The sequence below is a fragment of the Triturus cristatus genome, chromosome 7, assembly GCF_964204655.1.
Source record: "Triturus cristatus chromosome 7, aTriCri1.1, whole genome shotgun sequence".
Lineage (NCBI taxonomy): Eukaryota > Metazoa > Chordata > Amphibia > Caudata > Salamandridae > Triturus > Triturus cristatus.
In genome coordinates, this window is record NC_140590.1 from 1512254597 (window position 1) to 1512274419 (window position 19823).

General features: G+C 43.2%; 1 protein-coding gene across 1 annotated transcript in view; it reads left to right on the top strand.

Annotated features, from left to right (window-relative positions):
* MIMS2 (mitochondrial inner membrane scaffold 2) overlaps positions 1 to 18698 on the top strand; it is a 103524-nt gene extending 84826 nt beyond the window's left edge. The window contains exon 3 of the mRNA XM_085619264.1: positions 16906 to 18698. Coding sequence (XP_085475390.1) covers positions 16906 to 17119 — 214 coding nt within the window. The 3' untranslated portion in view covers positions 17120 to 18698. The remainder of the gene's footprint in view (positions 1 to 16905) is intronic.
* Positions 18699 to 19823: the final 1125 nt, after the last annotated feature.

The window sequence follows — 19823 nt, forward strand, 5'->3', positions numbered from 1 at the left end:
GCTCCAGGGCCGCTCTACGCCACACCCGCTCCGGCGCCGTGTTGATGCAGGGACACTGCCTCTCACGCCCCGGAGCTTTGGAAGCGTCAGTCCGGACACAAGCAGGGTAAAAGAAAAATTATATTGCAGGAAAGAGAGGCATCCGTCAAAGTTTAGTTCGTAATCCATGTCACAGATGCAAGTTTTACACGGACGTCCCGGGAGTGCACCCGCGACCTGCTACTCGCCGGCCGCCATGTTTTCAGGTGAATCTCTTGGTTAGAGAAAGTTTGTACACTTAGCTAGAGGCCTGTATAACCTGACCCAGCGATGTCAACTAGTCATGTTTAAAGATCCCAGTTGGAGCGGGGGTTGCCGACAGGTGGGACAGTCAGAAGCAGGTGGTTACAAGGCCTAATAATGACCTATACACTGCTCCGCACTTCGCCTAGGAGGTCCTGGGCCTCTACCTTTCTTGAGATGCGTGAATGAATTTGACCAGGCACAGTTTAACATGATATTGGATGGGTCAAAAATAGCCAGTACTGCTTCCCTGCAAGATCTTTTGTCATTAGCAATCCACCCTCTTTGTAGAAGAGTCCTCCTGTCCTCTAGGAGGGTTGGGCACAAGCTCAGAACATGTATTATGTCCTCTTTTTGCTGATTGCAGAGCCGGCAAGTTGCCTGTTCCTTACCCCTATACCAGGCTGGGAGATAGCATAGGATAGGGATTACCCCCATCCTCAGCTTCATGAACTGTGACTTTGTTGTTTTGTTGTAGGGGTTATTTAGGTAGCACTGTGGTTTCAGATATTTATAGGTACGCAGTGTCATCCAGCTGTGTTTCTGTGCAGAGAGGTTAGCCTTGTCTTCAATTAGTGAGAGACATTTTGTGCTGATTTTTGCAACCCTTTTGAATTCCTGGTGACTGATTGTTAAGTTCCAAGTGGTTACTAAGCCGAGTATGCTAAGGGCTTGAGTCAAGTAGAGCTTTCCTACCGACCTTTTTGTGGCCAGTTCCATCCATAGGTGGTGCGCCAGAGTACCTTCATTTAAGGACCTAAGTCTGTGACGGCTTATTGCAAAGGCCACCTTACGTTGCCAGCGCCTGTCTGCATATACCAAACTCCAGTCTTATTTAAGCAGGTGATGAATGGGAGGGAAGCTGGAAAACTGTTCTGTAAATCTTCGTGATCATTTTGTCAAGTGTCACACTCCCCCGTCTTTTGATTGCCTCACTCCCATATGTTAAGGTCGGGATAACCTTAGCCTGGGCTACTTGAAGGATGGCCATACGTGTGGGACCTTTTCATTTTGTATAAACAGATCGAAGGGCGACCGATAATGCAGTGTCATTCTTTTTCATTTCATTCAGCTGGCTCTTGTAACTACCATTATCCTTAAAGTGGACTCCTAGGTACTTGTGGCATTTAGTTGCATCGAGTTTCTCGTGCTCGAGGGACCACGTCTGCTTTTGTGTTCTAAGACCTCGAACCGTAAGGATCTTAGTTTTCTTTTTGTTGATCAGCAGACTGTTCCTAGTTGAGAATGTAGCGATTGCATCCAGGAGACATGTAAGCCAATCTTTGTTTTGCTGATAAGAACCAGGTTGTCTGCTTACAGTGGGTTTGAGAGGAAGAAACCGCCCAATTTGGGCGGATGAAAATTTATTGTATTGAGGGACAGGTCAGATAGGAATAAATTTAAAAGATTCAGTGCAAGAACACAACCTTGCTTCAGGCCTTGTGTAGTGTTCATGGGCCGTGACAAGCGTGATCTGTTTTTATTCTGACCCATGTAGCGTGGTGCAGCAACTGCAGGGTCCTGAGCAGAGTATCCGGGATGTTGAAGTGCAGGCGTTTCTGCCAAAGCTTCCAACTGTCAACTCAGTCAACCGCAGATTTGTAGTTGATTAAGCCCATATAGACAGGGTGATTGTTGGATTCTCCCTGGTCAACTAGTAGGGTGAGTGCAGTGTGAGACAGTAAGATCCACAGTTGTGTGTGCTTTGTGTAACCAGTTTGATTTGGTGGTATGATTTTGTTTGTCTGCCCATGTTTGTAGTGAGTCCTTACACCCCCCCCCCCCCCCGAAGATGGGAGCTAGTGTCAAACCATGCAATGAGAGTGGGATACAATTCTTATCCAGTAATAATGTGTAAAGGGGGCTAATTGGGTCGCCCAGACTATTAGATCCTCCTTATAGAGAGTCAGTGGCATACCGCCTGGCCCTGGTACCCCTTTCTCTTCATCCTTTAGCAATTTGTTTCCTGACTAGGTCCTCAGTGATCAGGCCACCCAGGAATGGCCTGATGACGTCTCCCAATGTATCTTCTGGGTCAGTGCTGGCCGCTGAATCTTCCCCCTGCTTATGAGATTGATCGAATGGTGATTGCTTAATGAAGTGTTCATGTAGAAAATGGTACCACGCTGGCTACGAGATGTTGGAAGAGGCCGCTTCTGGCAGAGTGCAGCCCAGTCCGTATATAGTACGCCAGAAGTTTACAGAGTTATTTGTCCTGTTGTCGTACAATAATTATGTCCAGAATAAATCCATGTTTTCCTTTGATTTTCCCTTTTCTCCACCTTCAGATGTCTTCGAGCCTCCCTCAAACTGCTTATTATTTTTGGGTCCATAGGTGATCTTTTGAGGCTGCTCCACAGCTGACGGATTCTGTTTTTTTGTGCTCCTTATTATGTGGCTGGATCCTGGTCCTTGTGTGGCAGCGGCTTTGTCTTTCCCAGTACCAGCTTTGCATGCTGGTCTGCCTGCTTTTTGGTGAACATTGCTCAGCTAGTGACTGGATCTCTAAGTTATGGATGTTGGCTAGTAATAGTTTGGCTTCTGCGACCAGAGTAGGAAGAATGTTAGTTGAGCACTTGATGCATTTGAGATTGATTTAGAGCTTTCAAAGCCTTGGTCTGCTGCAGCATCATACTTGTCAAGCCTAATGTTGAAAGTAAGCTCTTGAGGTCGGTGGTCACTATCCATTTTTTCACCGAACCCAAATTAAATGATTTTATTAATTAAAGGAAGGCTGGCAAATGTGTAGTCAATTAGGGAGGCCCCAGTGTTTGTTAGATAGGAGAGGCCAGATGGCTTGTCGGGCAGGAATCCACCATTGAGGGCTCTCAGACCGAGATGTTCCAAATTTCCTTGGAGGGCCGGTCCTTTCGGGTCCTCTTTATGCCACCTGCGACATGCCTGGGGTGGTATTGTCCAGTTGTCATCTTGCATCTGCGTTATCTCATTTGCGGGTAAGTTGGTCATTAGCCACATACTGAAGTCTCCTGATATTATAATATCTATACTGGGGTTTTCTGATCTAAGATTTAGAACAGTGCTGGTCAGTTTTTTGGAGAGGGCTGCCCTTTAGTCTGAGTTGGGACAAATGTAGACATTTATCAAAGTTAGTGGCTTTGTCTGGCTGTCAGCAGTTCTGAGTGAAGTGCCTACTACTTGCAGCCTTGTAGTATCACTGCCTTGTTCCCAAGCACGGATAGCACTGTTTGCTGACACACAAATTGCGAGGCCTCCGCTTCTGCGGCCCAACATCAGTTGTTTGATTGCTTGGATGTGATGATTTATGTATCCTTCCAGTTGGTGAGCCGTCTGCGACCAAGTTTCTTGTAGTAAGATGATTTAGAACTAGCTTAGATAAGAGATGGTGTCTCGGTCACCCACTTTGTTAACCAGACCGTTGATGATCCAAAGCATATCTGGAGTGGTCATTTAGAAGGTGCAGTTTGGATACTGATTTGTCACCTCAACAGGCGGGTTGAATTCAAGGTCCCTGACAACCGTGCCCAGTTATCTGCTCCTGGCCGGTCGGCAGTTTGTTTTATCTGCTCTGGTAGGATTACCGAAGTTTTTCTTAGTGTGCGTCTAAGGACTAGGTAAACCCTTCTTGGCTGAGCTGTTCAGCTGACCGAGTCCAACAGACTTTCAAGAAGGTGAGTATAATCTTGTTCCTTGGCGGGGGTGATGGTAATCCACTACTTTTTAAAGGAGTCCGTTTATTCCATGATTTTCGTGGCTAACTCCGTGGTTTTGTCAGGTTACCTTTGTTTCGTTTTTCTGGCCGTGCCCGGGTGCACACTCGAAAAATGAAATCTCATGCGATGTGACATCTCCCAGCACGCCTGTGGCTCAGATTAGCTTAAGTATGTTACCTCGGTTTAGGATCTCGAATGGGCCTTTGGAATTATATTCCAGGTAGAATAATGTGCAAGCGGCTGAGGTTTATGGTTGCCTTATATGTGGGTGACCATTGTGATCTCTGACAGGCATTTTGATGGCCCGAGTTGGGAGAGCTAGTGGAGTGAGCCAGTCTGAGGCTATTCCCTCCAGGCCAAGAAAGGTGCCTGTCATTCCCAATGTTAAAGTGGACCGGTTCCTGGATACTGGAGGTGAGCCCCCTTCATGCGGGTTAAGGACCAGTATTGATCTTGCAGTTCTGGGGGGTGGATTGAGGGATGTTCCGGGCTCCTTTTGACTCATTATGGCTGGTACAATGGTGTTTTGCATGCCGTTTGCTTGGTAGAGTTCCTCAATGTGACCGGTTAGGGGCTTAATAAGTCTGTTCCAATTAACTGAGAAGGTGGTCGTCCAGGCTATATAGGGCTCTGGACTGAGGTAGCCCTGTCTTGCCAGATAATTTTTGCATGATTAGCAGCGGGGACCCTTTTTGCTGTCATGTCTGGGTCCGCTGCCTCTGATGTGGGGCTTACTTTTGTGGATTCCGTGATGTTAGTCTTTTCCCTGTGAGTAAGTTCTGAGGTTTGACTTGGTCCATCAGGCGCCCCTTCCACGCCACTCAACTGCGTTTGTTCCTTGTGCAAAGTGGTGTGATCTGCACGGTTTTGAGTTTGAAACGGAGGGTAGGGTATCCAGTTATGTTTCATGGTTCGTATTTTGTTGCTGGCCTTCTTTCTTTTAGATTCTTTACTTTTGGAGTCTTCTTCGTCTACATAATGGGCCCTGTCTTGTCCAAATGAGGGTGCAGGATTGTCAGCCGTTAGTTTTCCCATCTTGGTGGCCTGTGTGGAACTTCTTACCTCCTTCTGAGGCCTCACTTCTATAGATTGGGGGCTTGATGTTAGTTATTTCTTTCATTTCGCCCACTAGCTTTGGCATCACATCCTGAAGAGTACTTAGTTTACCTAAGACTGGGGAGCAGTTGTATGTTTGGAGAGGGTGGTCCGCGTCTGCCTGAGGCCGTTTTATCAAATTTATTCAAGCTTGTGATCTTTTCGTCGATGTTTGCGACATACAACACAGGTGTTTAGTAGGCTAATCTGTATGTCCCTTTTGTTGGCTTGTAAGGACATTGCGCCCACCAACCTTTGTAGGATGCCGAGGGCTGTGGCCCAGATCGGCTCTTGTTTGTCCTTTGCTTCCTCTTTTGTGGCAACTGAGGGGCTTGAGTTTTTAGGGGCTTCTTCTCCATAGGATGGCAACATGATCTCCCATTCCTTGGAGCGGAGATAGGATAAGTCCTTTATAAGACAGTAAGAGTCTTCGCCGGCGGGTATCAGTTGGATTCATCCGCTTGCCTGTGACTTTTTGCTCACCGGCTTTTTCGGAGCGTCCATGGAAGGCAGTAGTTCAATGCTATTGTTCAACCCTGGCCCACCTTCTTCATCTCTTCTTCCTCTCTTCTTCCTCTATCTGATAAATTAGGTGGGATAAATTTTCCCCTCACAGTGGCGAGTTGGACGGGGACTGCAATAGGTCCACCTCCATTTTTGGTTTTGAGGCAGCATTGCTGGGTATTATCTTCATTTTTTTTTCTTTGTCTTCTTGTCCTGGACTTTCTTTGCACCATGATTTGTGACAGGATTTGGGGCTCAGGTTGATTGACTGAGCCCCTGTCCGGTTTGGAGACTGGATACTCTTTCTCTTGGGGCGACCCATAATGGGCTCAGGGGATCCAAGATATTTTCTTATTCCGGGTTTGGTTTCTAGCTGGGAGAGTACTGAGTTAAGATGTATGCCCCCCCCCCCTTACTGATGGTGACTATCAGGCTCAGAGTGATGGGCAGGCCCTTAATGCTTGAATAACTTGAAAAGATGATGGACCCTGTATTTTTGAGGAAATTAAATTTAGAGGTGATATTTAGCTGAAAGAGATTGGTGCTAGGTCCTAAAAAGCTGGTTGCAGTTGTGTGGAATGTTGAGTTGATCTGCAAGCCTCTTGGTGGTGTAGTTGGTGATATGTCAAGTATCTGATCAGGTACCACTGCAAGTTCTGAACGGTCTAACCTCTGCTTCTTGTGGGCCACCACGGGCCCCCTTTGTTTTCAATAAATAGTGCATGGCTTTTACGGGGGCCTTTTCAGGGGCTTCAGATGGGTGTTAACATCAGGAGGCTGAGTGCCCTAGAGATCCCCCTATGCCCTTGGGACAGGTCGCTGATTTGCTTTCTGGTTTTGGTGATCCGTTTTTTGTGTTCTTGTTAGTACGATGCTAAACTGCAGAGTTGGTGTGTCCAGTTGTGGTTACAGGCACGGTGTGGGGGTAAGTGGATGGTGCAGTGGGCACAAGCCGCACCAACCTAATGCTTGCAGCATCTGTGGAACTCCCAACTTCCACAGCCACGTCTGCCTAGGTGGCCCCTCCCCTTCGGCTCTGCTGGATGCTAGGTACTATGAGCATGACAGCTGGAGAACTGAAATCTGCTTAAAGTGCTTCTGGTGCTATGCCTCGGCAGAGTTTGAGTAACTGAAGTGCCTGCTGTTACAGATCCCTAGTAATGATGTTGGTGTACTAATGCTGATGCTAGGACAAGAATCTGGGCAGCTGTGGCTCACGGAGGGCAATAGATAGTTGACAGGGTGTGATAGTGGTGTGTGGAAGGTAGTACAGACAGCAGGGAGCAGGCAGTACAAATGCATTTAGCTCTACTCAATGTGCTCTTTTTGTGTTCTGGTTGTGAACTGGTCATAGCACCCCCTTGTCCTCCTTGGCCCACCAAAGTTTGCCTCGGAGCAGGCCACAATCTTCTGTCGCCGAGCTCCACCAACCTTGTCCAGGGAGGGAGGACAAGAGCAGGCTGCAAGGAGCTGCGTGTGGACTGCACAAGGCTCCAGGAGCGAGCCAGCTTGCTCACAGCAGACGCTGCTGCAGTCCTTTTAGCCCCCCTCTCTAGCATTGCTTCTTTGAATTAGGCAGCACCGCCTGACTTGAATGGCCCAGAAGGCAGCACTGTGCAGGCAGCTGCAGCACGCCCGCCTGCCCTTGATCCGGGCTGCCAATTGTGGGCACCGCAACTCAGGTAGACCGCGAGACAGCATACCACAGACTCTTCCGCTTCAGGCTTCCCCGCTGTGAGGCGGTGCCAAGACCGATATGCTGTTAGCCTGCCTCACTACAGAGTTCTGCAGGGTACCATGGAGCTCCCGGCACCGCACCGTGTTCTGCTCCGGTCACCAATCTCTTGCCCCGTGTGAGCTCTTTCTCACCACACGGTTCGGGTGTCCAGTGTTGAAAAAGTGGGGGCTGCCACAAGGTCATCAGTGGGGGCACACAACTGCATGGCATGGCTCAGCCTCACTAAATGCTTTGCTCTGATCTCCATCCTATGACAAGTCACCTTTTTAAATGTTGCAAAGGTTTTTATTTATTCATGCAATAAAGTGAAACTTTATGGAAATTTTTTTTAATCCAATTCATGACACACTCTTTGATAGACTTTCTTCTTATACATTTTGACCTACTAAATCTTTCTATTTATTTAAAACATTTTTGCCACTACTAAATTGATAGATTTCTGGAGGTTTACGAAGCCTTTGACTAAAGAATTTACCTTTTTTCTAATACTCACTCTAGTTACTCTAGAATTGATTATATACTTTCCTCAAAAAATGGATGTGCTATGATTACAAATTAAAAAATTGGGCAAATTATAATCTTACACCAAAATCCGTATTTGTAAAGCGCGAACTACTCACCCTTACGAGTCTCAAGGCGCTGGGGGCCGTCGTGGAAATTAAGTGAGCTATTTCCCAGAGTCACATGGTGCTAAGCTGAGCTGCTGCCGGAGCCGGGGATCTAACCGTGAACCCTGTGCTCCGAAGTCAGCTGCCCTGGCCACTGCACCACAACTCTCCACACCACACTTTAATATATTATTCTCTGGCTTTAAATGAATTGCAGTCTCCTAAACCTAGATGGAGAATGACTATAGATGTGGATTTATAACAAGAAAACACTACCAAGCAGTTAACTACAATAATTACTATTTTAATAACCATAAACCTAATGATACCAACTTGTTTGTCCTTTGGGATGCTTTTAAGGTTTACATTGGAGGTGTAACCATATACATATTGGCCCATGAGTATAAAGCATTCTATTCTAGATTATCAGTATTGGAAAAACAAATTGCTGAGTTTGAGAGATTTTGTATATCTTCAAGCTGTAATGCATACAAATTCAAACTTAAAAAAGTAAGATACTAGTATAATTATCTCTTAGGTAAAAGAGTTGGTTTACTTATTTCTCTGGAAAACTCTAATTACTATTTTAACTCTAACAAATAAGGATGTCTTTTCGCTAACTATTGTCATATTAAGAAGGATAAAAATCAAATTGTGTGAATAGAACTAATTAAGGAGCATTACTCTTAACTGTTAAGGAGATCAAGAATTTTTATCTTGTTAATCTTAGCTTTACAGGAAACCTGCAGTTCTCCAAGAAGAAACTATTTACAAAGTAACCTGCATCAGATTTCTGCAGAAGATAGAAAAAGATTGGAAACCACAAATGTTATAAAATAAATGTATTTATCCTTTAAGTGTCTAAACTAAAAAAAAGACCCCTTGTATGGATGGTAGCCCTGCAGAATTGTATAAAATATTTTTGTTTTTGTTGACATTTTTCAAAGCTATACTATATACTTATGTAGATTTTCCAGAGTAATGAAGTGATATCAATGCAAACTAGACTGCCATAAAGGAAAAGAGATCTAGGGAATCAGTCTGAATAACATGTATGCAGTCAACAACTCGCAATCGCATCCCAGTAGGTTGCGTAGAGATAGTCGGTTACATCATGGGCAAAGAAACCGGCTCACACATCCCAAACACTACAAGTTGGCATAAAAAATTGTTTCCAGGTTGTGAAACATAGCATTCTACTGGCGGAAACAAGTATACATAACCGTGTCATGGCAAATATATTTATGGTATCTGAGGTAGTGGGCATTGGACAGTGGTGTGTCTCTAAAGGCGTGGTAGGCATCCTGGAGGAATCTGACGTACATTGTTGCAGATAGGTGGTAAATGGAGTCCAAATATCTTTAGGTCTAGATTGAGGAGGCATAAGTTCCCAGTAAGTTGATAATTGTGCTGGACAAAAAGTAACGTCTCGTATCCATGTCTCAATTGTGGGGGCATAGAGCGCCTACCCCAATGCATGGCCACTTGATGCTCCACTAATAAAAGGTACATGGCAATGAGGTGACGATCTGCTGGGGGAGGGGCTGCGTGTCCTCAACCTATCCCAACAATCCAACCAGGGGTGAGCACAGCAGCCCTGGACCTGTAATTTCTTGAATATGGTTGAACGCTGCCCCGCCGAAACTTGCTCTGCAGCACCAATAGTTTGCATCTGTACTAAAACCCATCCGAGAAATCTGCAACAGAGTGTGGTAAACTTGATACACAAATTTGTAATGGTAAGAGTCTGTAGTTTGGGGAAAGATGCTCTAATTGACCACAACAATAAACCCATTGCTCATCCATGATAGGGGAATCCAGGTCTGTTCTCCAGCACTCCAGGTTTTTCGGGGCAACCACTGGGGAATTGCATCGTGTAGTGTTATAAAGACACGTTATTAATTTGCATGAAGATTAATCCGTAAGCATGTGTTTGAACTGAGAGAGGGTCGGGGTGGGGCAGGGAACGTGTCACGCAGTGCATGGCATATGGCCCGTAAGTGATATGTTAGGAGTTCTGAAAAGATAAAGGGTGTGGTTATCCCAGTTTGTGGAGGTGTGAGAAAGTCCTCATCTTGATATAGATCCGCTAATGTTGTGATTTTAAGCTTGTGTGCCTGTCTGGTCGCTCCAACATCGGGGGTGGGGGGGAGGAGTTGAGGGTTTGTATGCCAGTGAGATGGACGGGACATATAGAATGGGGAGTTTAACCCTTTTACATAACCCATCCCATGCCTATCTGAGGGTTTTGACTGTTTATCTCCCCAGAGTTGCTATAAGTGTCGTAGAGCACAGTATGTAAGGGAGTGGGGGGCGGCTCAGTCCCCTCTATGTGGCTTTATGAGATTGATACGGGGACAGAGACAACCAGAAATGTAAAATTTGAGCTTGTTCATGGTACGCATAAAGTGTAAGATCTGGTGCTCCCATGCTACCCTTTTCTAGTGGGAGTGTGAGGTGTTCCCAAGAAACTCTAGGTTGCTTACCTGCCCAAATCAGGGCGACAATGGAAGATTCTAAACGCTTGAAGAATAGTGATGTTCGCGTTCTAGGTATGTTAACAAATAGATACAGCAATTTGGGCAAAACAATAATTTTCGTGATTGCTATCCGACACGCTAGGGATAAAGGTAGCTTAGACCAGTTGCGCAACCTCTCCTCCAACCATGTGATTGTCTGGCCATAGTTTATATTTCACAGTTCCTGCGTATCTCTGATAAGTCAAATCCCCAAATATCTGACCAGACCGTCGACCCACTACAATGGATAATCTGTTGTGAATGTTCATGTGTTGTCTGTGAGAGGAAATAATATAGACTTGGTCTAGTTTATACGCATGCCAGATACACCACCAAATTGAATCCGCTCATGAGTCGTAGGAGCAAGATACTCTTTTGGGTTGCATACTTATAATGTGATGTCATCTGTCAAAAAGAGAGACTACCAAACCCCTTGTAGTGAAATCAGTATCCCTCTTACTATGGTGCTGCCGTAAGCACACTGCTAGAGGCTGTGTTGCGATGACAAATAGAAGGGATGACAAAGGCCCCCCCTGGCACCTGCCACGGGTAATAAGAAAGGATTCCGATAGGAGGTAATTTAAATGTATTTTAGTGATGGGGTTTGCAAAAAAAAGGTGTATCTGTTGTATGAAGGTAGGGCTGAAGCCAGGCCGGGCTAATGGTGTGAAAAGGTATGGCCATTTCAAAGAATCAAACACCTTTGTGGCGTCTATGAGAGCGGCCAGTTCAGATACCTGGAGGGTCGTCCTGATGCATCACAGCAAATAAGGTGCACGGATTGTGGGATGTGAAACGCCCAGGTATGAATCGAGACTGATCAGGTCAAACTATCAAGGGGAGGAGCAGCTTTAGCATATTAGTGAGAAGTTTGGCATAGATTTTATTATCCACGCTGATTTGTGACAGTGGATGATGCGAGTCACAAAGATTAGCAGGCTTACCTGGTTTTAATGAAGTGATAATTATGGCTTCCCGCATTGATGGGCGCAATGTCCCACTCTCCAGTGCTTCTTTATAGACAGCCAGAAGATGTGGTGCTACTATGCAAGCATATCTCTTGTAAAAAGAGGGGTTTAACCCGTCCAGCCCTGGAGCTCTGTCTCCCGGCAGGCTCCTAATTACCTGTATAATCTCGGTGGTGATTGGTTCATTAAGATAAGTACGGTGTGCCCTGTCTAGCCACAACAGCTGGATCGTATCAAAATATTCCTCCAGTTCAGTAGTTATCGGGTTTGCATCAGAGGAATACAATTTGGCATAAAACGCAGTCATCGTGTCGATTGGGCTCACAGGGATCTAACTGTATTGGAGTCCGCATCTTGCAGTTCAGTGACAAAGGTTGAAGTTCGGGGAGGCCTCAGCATATTAGCGAGGGTTTCATCAGGACAATCTCCTTCACCGTAAAACCGAGCTAAGATGTGTCAGCGTAGGAAGTGGGTCTCCCAATGGGGTTCCTCTTTAAACTCAGATTTTCTCTCTGATATTGGCAAGATGTTCTGGGTTATTAGTGTGAATGTATTGTGTCTCCATATCGTGAATGTCCCTCTCCAGGGAGTTTCTGATGGCCTTCAGCACTCCAAATTGTTTAGCAATACATGCACCTCTGATGACCAACTTAAAAGCCTCCCACAGAGTTGCTGGCAATTTCACTGTATTTTCATTGAATGTGAAGTATTCTAGAATCTCTTTGCAGATTTCCTCCCTGAATACAATATCTAGCAGCGCATCTGAGAGCAAACGCCAGACAAAAGCTCAAGGATAGTTAGCGGAATTGGTAACTGGAGTAAGACAGGGGCATAATCAGACAATGTACGTGGTAGGTGTGCAGCTGAGGTGGTCCAGGTCATGACGTCTCATGAGACCAACTGAAAGTCTAGTCTGGACCATGCATTGTTTTGTGCTGACACACAAGTGCCCTCCTGGTTTTAAGGGTACATTTGTCTCCAAGTGTCACCTAAACAATTTTCGTGGGTGAGTACCCTAAGTGCTGCCATTGCCCTAGGATGTAAATTATGGGAGGTGCCCAATCAATATGATGTATCATCCATGAATGCGTTAAAATCCCCACCCCAAATTATAATGGTGTTCACAAGCTATGCGATTTTTAACCAGATATCAATAAAAGAAAATCTGGATCATCTTTGTTGGGTCTATAGACTGCCACCAGCGTGACCTGTCTCTCAAGTTGAGAGCCCTACACAGTGACGTATCTGCCTTCTGGGTCCACCAGGGATTGGGACGTCACCCACCTGAGTTCTCGCAGTATTAACACTACAAGCCACCCCCACCACCACCTTAGTTGAAGTATGCTGATGCGAATATGTCACCCCACCAGCGGGTCAGTAATCTAGGTGCCTATGCGCTGCAGAAGTTTCTCTTGGAGAAACAGACATCTACTTTGTGTCTGAGGAGATGTATGTACTAGACGTGTTTCCTGTGGTAGTTGAGACCATGAATATTCCATGTTAAGCATGTGGCAGATGCCATTCTAGGTCCACAGATAGAAGATCATTGGAGGCTGGCCATTACTGAGTAGGCCGAGTCGTAGTCTCACCAGTATGTACGCCAATATGACAATCTCATTGTGAGAATAGGAAGTAATACCGCCATGTGATTTAAATTTAAGAACATCAATCCAAGCATATAAAAAAAATTCCCCAGCAACTGAGCCCAACCCAATGTCAACTGTTAAAACCATCCCAATCTTCCCGCCACCCACACCAACCCCCCCAATCAGGTTGTGACACGTTTCCTACCCTGTAACCAAAATTCCGAAATTAGTAGTCTGGTGATTAAAATGGGTATTATCCCTGAGGGACTAGGAATTGCTGGCAAACTACCCTGCCAGTAACATCTGGTTGGCTGAGCCTTGTTACACATTTAGAGCAACCAAACGAAACTCAACATCACAGCACACTACAGTTAAGCGGAGCATCACAAATGAAGTGATAATAGTAAGGCCATCAGTAGTAATTAAACCTATCGACATACGCCTATATAGGTATTGGTATGCACCAAATGAGGGCACTTCTCTTTTGCTATACCCCCACCAAGGCTAATTAATAATTGTCACTTAGTCTAACATCAGCAGATGTATGAGGCGGGGCCCCTGGGAGAGATGCAGGCCACCAACATGTTTAGTAAATTTGTGGGCAGATTTGGTATCCGTGAAGTAATGTAATTTCCCTTCCTATGAGACACAGACTTTGTCTAGGTACATGAGTGTATACAGCAAGCCCGCCTGCTGGAGAATGGGTTTAGCTGGCAGAAAGTCTGGGCGGGCAGTCTGAACCGAGGTAGTGAAGTCTGGGTAAAATTAAATGTTATCTTCCCGTCGGGTGCCCAGCCACCTCAGAGCGCTCTTTGCCTCAGGAATCAGCTGTCTCCTAGGCCGGGCCGCCAACAACGGAGGACCCTCCAACCATCTACCCCCCCAGTGCAGCTCAGTCCTCGTAGTGTTAGCGTAGCATGCCAATATAGGATTCTCCTGGGTTGCTCTGATTTGGGGTGCTTAAATGTAGGATTGTATGCTTGACCATAAGAGCCCTCTCAAAGAGCGATCATCTTACAGCTCGGCAAAGCTGCGCCCCCTTGCTATAAAATATTTCAGTATCTTCTATGTTACCACTTTTATTTCACAATTTTTAACATAGCCCTAGTGTTGAAGGTTCTTTCAAAGCATTGTTATTGTACTCTCAAAATCGGATACAAATCTTACTTTCGTAGCCAATTACCAACCAACATGTCTGATAAACTGAACTTGTAAAATCTGTGAAAAAATCTTAACAAAACTGCTGACCCCAATTTTCAGTTCTATATTTCAGTGTAACCAAATAGGCTTTATAGAATGTTAGACACTCCACTCATAACATAACACACAAATTGTATGTCATGTTTTATCCTACATTGACAAAATCAAATATTCTGCTGGTCTGTTAGCTTTGGGTGCAGGAAAAAGCTTTTAACAAAGTAAACTGGCAATTCCTATTTAAAACAATGGAATCTTTTAATTTTGGTCCTACAATTTGGATTTGGTCAAAGCATTATCAACTAGTCCTCTAGCTAAATTGTATGTCAATGGCAGTTTTTCTACCACCTTTAATTTAAATACAAGTAGTAGACCAGGATGTCCCCTTTCACCCCTTGTATTTAGTTTTGCTAAAGAACCTTTATTATGTTTAATTCGTAATAGGAAACAATACAAATATATTATAACACTAGATATGACTTTGAAGGTTTCAGTCTACTCTGACAATGTTTTATTGTACATTGATGATAATTCTATTTATAGTCAATATATTTTAAATACCATTAACAAATATGCCTGAGTATTTGGGTGTGCATTGAATATTAGTTAAATTGAGTTTTTCTTTTTAAATATTTTATGTACTTCTGATATATTAGTTGGCACAAATATTGTATGGAATCCTGTCCGCCTCCAATATCTTGGCATTGTTTTCTCCACATTGATCAAAGAAACGATTGACACAAATGTCTAAGTTAATGACTAAAACAAGGGAAAAGTTAGAGAAATTGTCCTCTCCATTTGAATTGGTGGCATTGAAGTGAAGCTGTTAAAATGGTCTTTACTGCACTTATATGTTGTATACACTATCTATGCTACCATTTCAGACTCGTTTTTATAACAATTTGAACAAACTAATTAGCACATTTATGTGGAATAAGCAGCCTTCCTGCATAAGTTATACATTTTTACAGTTGAACTTAAAGAAGATGGTGGGATGAGTTTACCTGATTTTAAGCAATAACATTCAAAATTTCTAATTGCACAAAGTTTGTTATGGTTTAACAATGATACCCTTTCTTCCGTTTCTAAATGGTTGGTAGTCTAACATAACCTTCAAAAAGCTTTTGCGTTACCAGATTGTCTATATTTAATAGTAAATTTGGCAAAAACAGGCCAATTATTAATGCTACTAAATTTTCCTTTCTGAATTTTGATGCAAGGTTTTATCTAATATAAAAACCTTAAACTTTTCTCTTTCATATCATTTTAAACTAAAAATGAATAAGCATATATTGTATTAGAAAACATTGATTGAGGCTGGTATTTTCCATGCTGGGGATATCTGTTAAGGAGGTATGTTTTTATCTTTTTCAGAACTGCTACATAAATTCCATTTACATAGAACGGAATATCCTAAATAAGAATGCCTGTGTAATTTTATTCTCAATGCTATAACATCTGCTAAAGTGTCTGATACAAAATTATGTATTCACTTCTTTAGTCGCTCTGGCCACATTGCTTCCAAAGTATATAAAAACCTCATCAATACAGAGAAATCCAATCTTATTGATTTTGTACAAATATGGAACTCTGACTTAGAGGTTCAGCTTTCCATAAGTCAGCGGAGAATGGTCATTCCATATTGCAGGTTATTTACCTGCCTCTATTACCCAAATTAATTTCTTAATTCTATGCATTTTTTATGGCCTCTATCTAAAATGTTTAAGGCAAAATTAGTTGATAGTCCAAATTGCTGACATTTCAAAAGCTCAATAGGATCATTAAAACATGTTATACGGCTACCCAATAATTTTCAACTTGTACAGATATTTGGAAAAGTATTACAACCATTTTTAATTTAAATATACAACTTTTGTTTAAGGGGGTTAATAAATCTCAAGCTCTTGTGTATCCTGTTAATAATGATGATATGAAATTCTTTGATTTTCTTATTTAATCAGTAATTCAAGTAAATACTCTTAATTTGAAGGATAGAAGTCCGTTGTTCATGCTAGGCCATCTCAATTGTGAACCATCAACAGGATTCTGCACCCCTAACAAATCCCCAGTACCATCCTATACAAATAGGTCGACTCCTGGCTCATATATTACTAAGTCTAATAATTCTATTCATACTGTAAATCTGGAGTTCTAGATATTACTTTAGCCCTTTTATAATTTCATTTTATTGTTTACAACAGGCTGTTTACAGTATTTAACCTTAAGACCGTAATGATACGATTGTTTATTTATTGTTGCATATATTTACTTCTCTTGGTAATATTTTTTGTATGTTCACAATTCTGTGTCTGCATAATATGCAATAAAAATATTTGAACTATAGAAGTGATCGACGCAGATTACATTGAGCATTTCATATGCATCATCTTGATTTTGTAAATACTGCTTCTAGTGTTGAAATATCTGATTGTTCATTGCCACGTGGTAGGGTGTTGAAGAGAGGGTTGTCATGAGTACTGACGCAAACCAGGAAGACCAGCAGTGAAAGTAGCACAGGCTAGCTGTACTGATGCCAGAATTACAATAAAATGTCAGTGTACATTATAGAAGCAAGTATAGAACATAATTGGCCAACACTGGGTCAGATCTGAACAGCTATTCATCTTTCTGTTGTTGATGGCCAACAATATGCTTGTGTTAAATCTTAAATGGTTTTTTTTTTTTTTTAACACTTGATATCTTTTTCCCTCCACAGTGGTGTCGACATCAGTGCAATCCTCCTTAAAATTGGATTCAGCGAAGCAGTGGTACAGTCCAGAATGGCAGCTGGCACGAGCACCTTCGTCTTAGCCTACGCCATCCACAAACTCTTCGCTCCAGTTCGCATCAGCATCACTGTGGTTTCTGTGCCTTTTATAGTTCGATATTTCCGAAAGATAGGCTTTTTCAAGAATCCAGCACCAAAGTAATGATGTAAACCTGAAATTGACTAATTTCTACACAAGAACTAACTAGATATATATATATATTATTTTTTTTAATCTGCTGGTCTCTGGCTATTAAAGTAGCGTGATTGTCACCACGGTGTACTTTGTTTTATACATATTGACTGTTGTGTGCTTTTGGTTCCTTTGAAATTCTATATTTTTCAGTGGTCAGAATCAGTAGGGTCTTTTAACTGAGGGGGAAGAGAAAAAGAGTTGCAACTGGAGTGACCCTCCGAGACTGGGCAGAATCCTGCAGATTTTCTTTCAGTGTAAACCTCCACGTGAAGACTAATGGAGCCTTGCAAAATAATAACTGAATGGTCAAGAGGCTTAAAAAAAAGATAGCCTGCATGTTCTTACTCATTCGTCCCTCGTTCAAATGTAAGGTTCTTGAAATGCCCATAGGATATTAATATGGTTTCAGGAACATTTTGGATTGAAAAATACAGAAGATTGACTTCATTTGGAAACCAGAAGAAGCCACAACTAGAAATATTAATAAGAAGCTCATTTCCACATTAGGTTCTGGAGCTAACAATTCTAGGTCTTTTGATTGTATGTCATTGTTAGCAGTATTGGCTGCTTGATATTGTTGGTGTGTTTTTTTCTGTTGGTGTGTTTTTTATTATCGCAGTTGGTATGATTTTATGAAAAGTCGGCTTTTGTTGTGGTGCGGCACTCGAGTCCATCCAGTGACTGTGCTTTGATTCCACGTTGCCTCCTCCCCACTACAACACAGGACCTGCTCAGACCCCTCTACTACTACTACTTCTACTACTACTACTACTACTACCACCACCACTACCACCACCACTACCACCACCACTATTTTTTACATGTTAAATCCCACCAACTGTTTTCACCATCTTCTCTTTCCACTTTTCTCTGAATGTTTTAGGCAATTCTTGCCATGTCCAATGGTTCGTACGCCTGTGGGCATCGTTTGATAATAGCAGATGCTCATTTGCAGACTCCTCCACCTAAAGGGCACCATCCCCCATGCCTTGTTTCCCCCATGGTGAATGATAATGAACAACCACCCCTTCCCCCAGCAGTCTTCCACAATGGTAGCCAAGTGATGGGTATTGCATAGCCAACATAAGGCCACGCCCACTTTGCAAAGCTATTTTGACCATCCTCCAGTGTCCGCCTGCAAACCTTCTACCAACATCAGGATGTGGCCTGTAATGCACCAAGTAGACTAATGCATTTCAGCTTGAATTGACTTCTTACTTTGACATCCCATACTTCAAATGTACCGAATTTATATTTTCTTTCTAGGTCGGGTTGGACCTCTGTTATACTGTGAAGTCTCGCGCATGTCAATATTAACATTTGCAGAATAAGTGTCTTTGAAATGTTAGTTTAAGGATTTTTAAGGTTTTCATCGAGACACTCACTGCATCTTGTATTTGTAGTGAAAAATACCACTGGTGCTTAATTTCTGCTAAAAGGGCTATGCATTACATAGTGTATGGGCAGTGTTGTCTGAAGGATGTCAGCCCATGGTTTTTTTTTCTGTGAACGAACTCACTATTAAAGCAAGTCTAATCTTCCAAAACATTTTAGCACTGGATTTTTATGCATGAACTGTGAAATAATGTGTGTAACAAACACACCTATTTTCTCTTAGGTCCATACACCCGCCGACTTCCCCAGACTTGTATAGACACCCCAAGCAGCTGGGGATTGAAGAAATTTCGCTCAAATTAAAATCACAGTGAATGACTGATTACATGCAACCACACATCCACACTACCAACCTTTCCAGCTTCCCCTAACTCAGGCCCTGTTCTCCTGCCAAAGAGGTTGTTTACGATTCTCACAAAAATTACATGGGTCAGTACTTACCCATAAGTTTCTTTGGGCACCCTGTGCTGGTGGCACTTTGCTCTTACATGGTCGCTTCCTTGCACTCTGTTGCTCCTCTTATTTTTTCCTGCCACAGGCAACTAAATTCAAAGAATGCCTATCCCGTGGTTTCCAGATCTCCCACTGGCTATTCTTGCAGTGTTTGGTCACTGGTCATCCCATATGCTGTGGTGTTCTACTATTGGGTAATCAGTACTTAATTGCATCACTGATCAGATAGCATTCGATCTCCTAGGGAGTTCCAGGACTTGTGTGCACATCAGTGATCGATTATCAAAGCCTCTTTACCCAGGTTCCATGACTTGATCTCAGTGGAAAAGCCCCTCAGGATAAAGAAGCATGAATGCAGTGAATAGGCAGACTGCTCCCACAGTCACTATACTGAGGGGGGTCACTCTGAGGGGCCAGTTTGGCCCAGTAACTAGAGCCTGCAGGTCAGAGGTCATCTTGGCCTAGCACTGAGTTTCAGCCATGTGTGCCAGCTGAGCCTAATCCCAAAACAGTCTTTTAAAAATGTGTTAACTCCATGTAGCTTCTATTCATATTATGTATGTGTTTGTCTCATGTTGATATGCACTTATAGGGTGGCCAGTGAATGCAGATATTTTTGGTTGTTTTCAGTGCCTTTTGTACAGCATGATTATGTAACAAATTTAGCCATAGTGCAACCCTTGTAAAGCAAAGCATATCAAAGCATACCCAGATAGACTGATTACAAATCCTTGCTTCATCCCATCAGTAGACATTCGCCCCAAAGTGCAGGAGGTCGTACTGAAAAACACTTGGCATTTCCATTTGCAACAAATGTGGAAAC